At 46.0% G+C, this 8077-nt stretch overlaps 1 protein-coding gene across 4 annotated transcripts in view; it reads right to left on the reverse strand.

Annotated features, from left to right (window-relative positions):
- Window positions 1–7876, reverse strand: part of grid2 (glutamate receptor, ionotropic, delta 2) — a 329591-nt gene extending 321715 nt beyond the window's left edge. For all 4 annotated transcript variants that reach the window (XR_013452082.1, XR_005713926.2, XM_040195422.2 and 1 more), the window contains exon 1: window positions 6804–7876. Coding sequence is in view for 2 of the 4 variants with exons in the window: in XM_040195422.2 (XP_040051356.1) it covers window positions 6804–6891 (88 nt within the window). In the remaining 2 variants the exon portion in view is untranslated. The remainder of the gene's footprint in view (window positions 1–6803) is intronic.
- Between the last annotated feature and the right edge of the window lie 201 nt (window positions 7877–8077).

The raw sequence follows: 8077 nt of genomic DNA on the forward strand, positions 1-8077 counted from the left end.
CAATGTAGGCAGTAAAAGTTGAGCCACGGGTCGAGTAGTACGATGAAACACAGGACGTGTTACGTGTAATATATTGCAGAAGAAAATAAACAACATTCCATACATAACATCTGCCACTATTATTTGAGTTTTAGAGGTATTTTCTGGCTCTTTGAACTCAAAGCCTCTTTCCTGTTTACGACCAGCTCTCTTATTACCTGAATATTAATTTAATTTTAAACTCTTTTTTGAGTGCTATTATGGGAAAAACTATTTTATTTGAATCAGATATAAATGTCTTTCTCATTTGGTTTAAGGTAAATCCCAAATGCATGCACTCATACTTGAAAAGCTCCAATTATCCCTATACCAATGAATCATTTAACGTTGAATAAAGCAAGGAAGGACTAACGCGGATGTTGCTTGGATTAAAATGGTACATAGAATGGATCGCTCAATCTTCAATCATGTGAGTGTAACATTTATGTGAAGCGCGCCAATTAGAACAAACGTGCCAATGCTGTGCATTATGTGTTTGATAATGGTTTAAATTGCAGCCTGTCCATAATTGGTTGAAGAGGACTATATTTAGAGTCAGAGCAAATAACTTGCATATATGCATGAAGAAACATACATCAAATTAGACACTTAAAGGAGGCGGCCTGTGCAAGCGAACGCTCGCTGCATGCAGTTTTAAAGAAAACACATTTTACCCACAATGAGGGCAAACTCTGCCCAATTGAGAAACAGCAAAGATTACTGCAAGACGAAAGCAGCATTCGTATTGATAGAGAGACAGAGGACCAGTCCATGTAAACAAAGACAATGAGACGGTAGATGTAAATATTCAGTCTCATACCAGAATGTAGGACATACAGAACAGATGAACACGTACCGGGACAATTACGCCCACAAATACGTGCAAGCTATTGCACATTTTCAATCTGCACAAACATACACAAAGACATTGATAAAACTGACAGTAGAGTCGGTCCCTAGTCATTGACAAGAGCTCATTCCTTTGAAGTTTCTACAAAACATAAGCATGATATCAGAGACCTAACCAAGCATTATTCCTGAGAGCCAACTCGAATAGTTTTAAGTTTCATTATTTGTTCAACGTGTTTGGATTTAGCTCATCTTGTGAATGATAATCAAATAGTGTGAATATTGTTTCAATGCAGCAGGGTGAGCTGTGCATATATGATATACAAATCATCATGTACATGACTCATGTGCAACATAAAGAGGGGATTCAGTCATTTTCATTATACAGAACAAACGTGTGACCCCAAATCGGGCCTCCAGTGGTTACTGTTGTTGTAATAAAAATAAAAAATTCTCGCCACTGCAGTGCACGACTAACCAGCAAGCTTTTCTCTACTCCCTAAAACACACTGTTCAGATGTGTGTGTGTGTGAGTGCGCATGCCTGCACGCACATAGATTACACATGCATGCATGCAGAAAGCAGTTAAAGTCTCCACAAACCGCAAGCTGACACCTTTACTGTTGAGCATCAACGGTCGATATCCTCATCTGACATTAAGCACGTGTGACTCTGCGCACGTCGACCTGATAAATGCAAACATTACAATCCAGTGGGAACGAGGCTTGGTTTGTAAAAGTCCGTCCCGGGCCATCTGGTGTGTTCTACCTGCATCAGTGGCTGCTGCGGTGAGACGGAGCACCTTCGGCAGGGGCAGGAATGTCTTTCCTCGGCTACATCTGCAGCCAACCTCAGACAAGCAATCATGCTTCTTCTCAACTCTACCTGTCAGCCCATCTCAACCTCAGAAAGGTACACACATATTCCCCCTTTCTCTCCGTGGCCTGGTTTAGGGTTCCGCTTCGGTGACCAAGCAGAGCTGCTGTCCGACTCTTTCCTTCACAAGACAATGCACAAAAGTTCCAAACATCGGAAAAAAAAACAGACGCACAGTTTGCACCTCTGTTAATCACACCCAGTTATACATCAAACACCAGTGCTCACGCACACGGAAACACGAGGTGCTGGATTTACCCGCTCAATGGTAGCATGGGCCAGCACAGCCGTCACACACACACATAGGGAGATTGTGCGGATTTACATACACACTGCTCAGGCCCCTTCTGAATTGGCGCATAACTGCGGATTAAAATACGCCCATGCACACACACACACACACACACACACACACACACACACACATAGACACACAAATAGAAGTTGATAGTTCAGATGAGGAAGCGGTGGTGACAGCTGTGAAACTCATAGACAAAACTAGGCAGGAGGAGCCATTCACACACACTGAGATGTTTAGAACTCCTTCTCCATGGAAAAGACTAGAATAGCACTAAAGAAAGCAAAACCAGGCCATGCCAGCACAAATCTCCCTCTCTCTTTCTCCCCCTTATATCCCCCTCACTCCACAAATAATGGAAACCTCTCATTCGGTCTTTCCATCTAAATGACAGAATCATTTTTTTAGAGCCACCACACACACAGATGCGCACACACAGTACAGCGATCCAATAATCTCTCTGTCCATCACTAACTCATTTCCTCATCACCTTAACTGAACTGGCTGTCCGACAGATTTCTCTCTCTCTCTCTCTCTCTCTCTCTCTCTTTCTCTCTCTTTCCCCCCTCTCCCTCCCTCTCTCTCTCTATTTCATGAATTAAATATGCACCGTTGGCTATTTTTCTGTAGGGCATTAAGGCTCAAGTAAACTATCTAATTTAACTAATGGCCCCAGAGGTAACGCAGTCTGTTGGACCAAATCCATCGGGAATCTATTTTTCTGTGGTTTTATCTAAATTCTCTCCATGAATTCTTCCTTTACCATAGCAAGGTAGTACTGTAGTACTCTACTTCCCTTGCATGCTTTTTAACCAAGTTGACAGTAATTTCCAATTTATAAGTCATTTAATCCAATTGATTAATGGCCCAAAATAAAATGTTAGACATTTTGTTCAAAAAACTTGCAAAATGGTATAAACGCAGCAATTTTTCACGTCCTCTAATGTGCCGATTCACACTTGTCTTCTTTCAAATTGAATATTGCATGGAAAGAAAAATGAAGCCAACTGAAGCTATGACCTCAGGTTTAACATTGCAGATATGGCTATAGGACATCATTACAGGACACAGTTAAAATGGAATGACAGACCTTGCAACAATGGAGTCATTTTTGATGAAATTTGGATCCTCTTCAATAAGAAATTGCACAACTGCACTCAAAAGTGGTGGTAGTTGTTGTTGATTGCCAGCAAGATTTTATAGAGGGGGGAGGTCCTGCTTCTTCATCCATTCATGCTCAAGCACTATTTCATTAATCTTTACAGCCATGATAAATCAAATGTACTGTACTTCCGTGATAGCAACGGTATTGTATGAAGAGAAGTCTGCCAATGTACAATACATGATTTGAGGAAGGCTCATTCGTAAGCCCTTTTCTCTCATATGTTATGCATGGATTTTAACACAGTGCAGGGCTAAAACCAAACCAACCTCGAAGTGAGGACTTAATCTGGCTGCAAAAATCAACGGGACTTTCTGAGCGTAAGTAATCACCAATACACACAAACACAGACTTCCACACACACTCTCTCTCTCTCTCTCTCTTTAACACACGCATGTGCAGAATCATACTAACCGCCCTTATAAAGCAGAGGAGCATTGCCATGCGGCGCACGATGCTGAAAGGGCCAAGAGGCAAGCGGACTCCCCTCTTCCTTGTGCATGCTGATCATGAGTGAGAGAAATAAGAGAGGCAGAGAGAAATAACAGAAGAGCAAGAGCGATAGACAAGGCACGGGTGCCAGGTACTCAACCGCTCAATCATATCTGATGCCTGCACATATAGCAAGTTAAAAGCATCTGCTGGTCACTCCTCTTAATATTGCTAAATAAACGCTTCTTAGTAATAGGAGGGAACAGGTTTTCAAAGTAGACAACCAAAAAGGTGGTAGAGGAATAAGTCGACCTTCTCTCCTTTTCTCTTCCCCTGGCTTCTCTCCTTCGTTTTCAATCTTCCATCTTTTCTGCCTTTGATGTACGTCTCCCTTCGCCATACTCGCGCGCTCTCTCTCTTTTTTCCTATCATTCCATCTTTAGCGGCAACGAAGAGATTAAAGAAGGATTACTTCTGACATGTCAATGTGATGCGGCTGCTGGGGTATAGCAGGTTTTTTTTTCTTTCTCATGCAGTCCTAAGTCAATATGATGAGCATGCACACACAGACAGACAGACAGACTGAGAAAGAGAGACATAAAGAGACAGAAACAAAGAGACAAGTCAGCATTGCAAGAGTGGGAGAAAAGATGGTGGAAAACATTATGACAAAATCATTACATATGGCTTATTTCTCCATTAAACAATACCACCATATGTGTAAAAAATAATGCTAGAAAATCATAATATTCCTTCCTTGCACTGAGTCCATACCCAGGTTTATCTGCTGGTTCTAAGGTAGTGAGGATCAGGAGCGGTGAGTGAGGAATGGAGTGTGGGGCCGAATACGGTAAAAAAGTAGTATTGTTTGGGGGGGGGGGGGCCCTTTGTTGGGATTCAAAGTACTTGTGTAAAGCTAGGAAATGAACTATTGATTAGAAACACGGTGGAAGGTAGAGAGAGGAGAAAAACAGGAAAATCACAAAAATCCCACCAACTAACCGCCCACATTGATTCTTTGTCCACACTTACATGCACATATTCTTGTAAATGCAGAGGAAAAAGCTGTTCATGGTCACACTGCTCACATGGAGTTGTAACTTCGAATGAATTCAGTCAACCAATAAACTACACACTGCTTTCACTGTCTTTTCTACTAATTGGAAACCACTCACTGGCCTGGTTTGCACTACAGGGTCAAAGAGGAAGAGCAGAGATTTCTCATTATCCATGTCACTAAATTTGTTCCTCAACTAATGATGTGGAGTGTGTATGGATTATATTGCAGAACTGGGGGAGATTCGAGGTCTTCTACTTGTAATACACTGCACTATATCTATGCATCTTTATGTTTACCCTCCTCTATAGACAGAGAGCCAAACCTCAAGTAAGCTTCCGTGTTACTCGTCAACCGCTTGGAGCCTAGAAACATGCCTGCAAACTATAATGTTTCCCTAAATACAATCAATAGTCAACATATAGAGATCCCTGAAATGCTTCCAGTAGCTGACAAGGACCTGTGCAGTTTGCCTCCCCGTCTCAGTAAGCCTAACCTGCCATATCGCTTACACTGTTATCTGAAGAAACTAACAGTGTGTGAGCTTGTTAAGTTCAAATGTCTTGCTGTGAGACACTTGCAGAACACCTGGTCGCCGCTGGGATCAAACCATCCATTCACAAGGCGATCTGTCGAACGAGTGGATTACATTGCCGAGCACCGCAGCCTGCAACTCTGTGCGTAGGATGACGCTTCCGCAAACGAATGACTTATGCTACATCAGCCTTACTGTACCGCAATGAAATGTCTGTAAGAATATCTGAAAACAGAACTTCATGACAGGAACCTAAAACTATTTGTAAGCATCACTTGTCGTGTTTGGTCTCTCTAAAAAGTGTGTTCAACCCGATTTCACAGGTACCCTCTCCGCATTTCCATGATAGGCAAATTACACAAAACACAGTTTATGCACCTGTTGGCCATGTTGTTATATGAAGCATCGGCTTGGTCTCCAGCCCAGACAAGACCTCAGACCGATCCAGCTTTGAGGTGGTGGCTGAAAACCGCCTCGGGTCTGCTTTGGAATACCAGCAAATCAGGGCCTATGGAGCCAACAGTCCAGTACTCTCTCTCTCTCTCTCTCTCTCCCTGGAAGCCGAACGCAGTGGTGAGCGTGTTGGAGTGGGGATGTGTGTGTGTGTGTGTGTGTGTGTGTGTGTGTGTGTGTGCGTGTGTGTGTGTGTGTGTGTGAATATAGACGGGGTCTTGGCCATGTGCATGATGCAGTCCAAAACAGTGGACAGGTGCTTATCTTTCTGATGGTGTGCGCGCGTTTGGTCATCGCTCTCACTAACGCATTTATCTCTCCCCCTCTCTCTCTTTCTCTTTCTCTCTCTCCCCTCTCTCTGTTAGAGGCCATCAAGCTGCAACGATTACGTGTGCCCACCACCACCTTGCGTCCTCATCACATCCTGCAAGACCCGTTCTCCAGCCCCCCCCCCCCCCCCCCCCCACCCCACCCCCTCCCTCTCTCGGAGTTGCTAACATCGCCTGAAAGAGAATACGCTCCCTGACATCGGAAAATCACGCACGACACAACAGTGCCACACACAAAGCTGGTGGCGGAAAACGTCACCCCCCTCCCCACCCCCTCTCCCCCAGGCACTGCAGTAGGCCAGCTCACGATGGAAGCTGGCAATGCCATTGTGCTTCAGCAAAAAACCTACAAGTGGTACGCCCCCCCCCCCCCCCCCCCCCCCCCCCCCCTCCCGGCGTCATCACGACCACCCGAAACCACCTGTTTTGCGCACACGGCTGTTGTTGCCGGTCACTCCGGGGAGCCGCTGCACGCCCGCCTCAATGATCCGACATGCAACTTTAACACAATACCGTTTACGTGGTCGACGCAATTGGTACCCGATAAGCCCGGAACTCAAATGCAAACTTCATTCAAACGCTGTCCGTAGTGGCGCAAAACGTCGTTATTTCACTGGGGGGCTTGGAGATGCCACCTTTATAAACCAAAGGGCGTCACGCTAGTATCGCCATCAATGGCATTTCAGCAGCGCAGCGCCCATCATGGCTGTAAAAGCTCCCATCCGTCCCCCCTCGAGACGCACAGAGATCCTTATTGTGGCCGCGAGTTAGAGGAGAAAAGCGCAGTAACTCACCGATGTGGATGATTGAATCTGAGGACGCCGACTTCAGCTCCTGGCTCCAAAAGACGCCAACGAGCAACAGAGCCGAGATAACTTTCATGTTGTCCAGATACACCTCGTCCAAAAAAGCAATAGAGAACCAAAGCTCTCTAAATGAGAGCAAAATGAGTTAAAATCCGGAGCTTCTCTTTTTATTTTTAGTCCATCTGTAGGGCGGTCTAGGAAATTCCCTTTAATCCCTTCCTCAATATATGTTTTTATCTCATCGCCGGAGTGTGCTGAGGATAATGAGTAGAGATTCCCGGCTTGGCACGGACTGGCACCCTGTTGAAATCCCTCCCAACATTAAATCATAATGTGGGCAACCGGAGAGACGAGGAGCCGCAGAGAAAACAACCCGCATCCACGCGTCGGTTTGCGTTAAAGCCAAGTGAGAGGCTGGAGGACGCAGCCGCGCATTAAAATGGACCAATCTGGAAGCATTCGATGGCGTCAGGGGGGAAAGCTCGGTCTCTTGAAAAGCGGGTCCTGTTGTAATGACCCGTGATTCCCAGCCTTTCAGACTTGGCGACGCAGTTTCCCCGCTGCACCAAATCACCAAACCAACAGCAGCAGCAGCAGCCTCAGCGGACCAAGCCGACGGACAAAACTTCCATTTTCCCCACAGGCTTTAAAAGACAACTCCTCTCTTTACGCTCAGCCTCTCTTCTAATGTCACCAACGCCTAAACACACCGACTTTAGTTGGAGGGAGGAAAAAGGTGAAAAGCTTCCTCACATGGCATTACCACGGAGAGGTGCCATATTCCGTGATTGTCTCTAGTTTCCTGTAGAGAAGACAGCAGCTGGGCTGGGGGGGAGCTCTTGCGCAAACAATGAACTAGAGCTCCAAAGTCACACTTCTTTTTCTGCGTCAAAAAAAAATAAGCATCCGGAGGGGCGAAAAAAAATGAACCGAGGATGTGCGCAAAGACACTCCGCCGTCCCCACTCCACGCTCCGCAAGCGGAAACTCGAGGCAGCCCCGAGCACGCACGGTGGCTGGTGAGGAGGAGGTTGGCCGCGTCTCCGTGGATGAGAGAGAGAGAGAGGGAGGGAAAGGGGGAGGGGAGGTTGGGAGGGGGGGGGGGGGGGGGGGGGGGGGGGGTGAGAGACAGGGAGGAGATCCGGGAGAGAGAGAGAGAGAGAGAGAAAGAGAAACAGGCGGCGAACACGAGCAGTCAGCGGTTGCCAGGTCGGGCGCGCATCTACTGTCAGGAATTACCTTGGTGAAGGAAGGGGGTCTTGC

This window comes from Gasterosteus aculeatus, chromosome 13 (genome assembly GCF_964276395.1).
Source record: "Gasterosteus aculeatus chromosome 13, fGasAcu3.hap1.1, whole genome shotgun sequence".
Taxonomy (NCBI): domain Eukaryota; kingdom Metazoa; phylum Chordata; class Actinopteri; order Perciformes; family Gasterosteidae; genus Gasterosteus; species Gasterosteus aculeatus.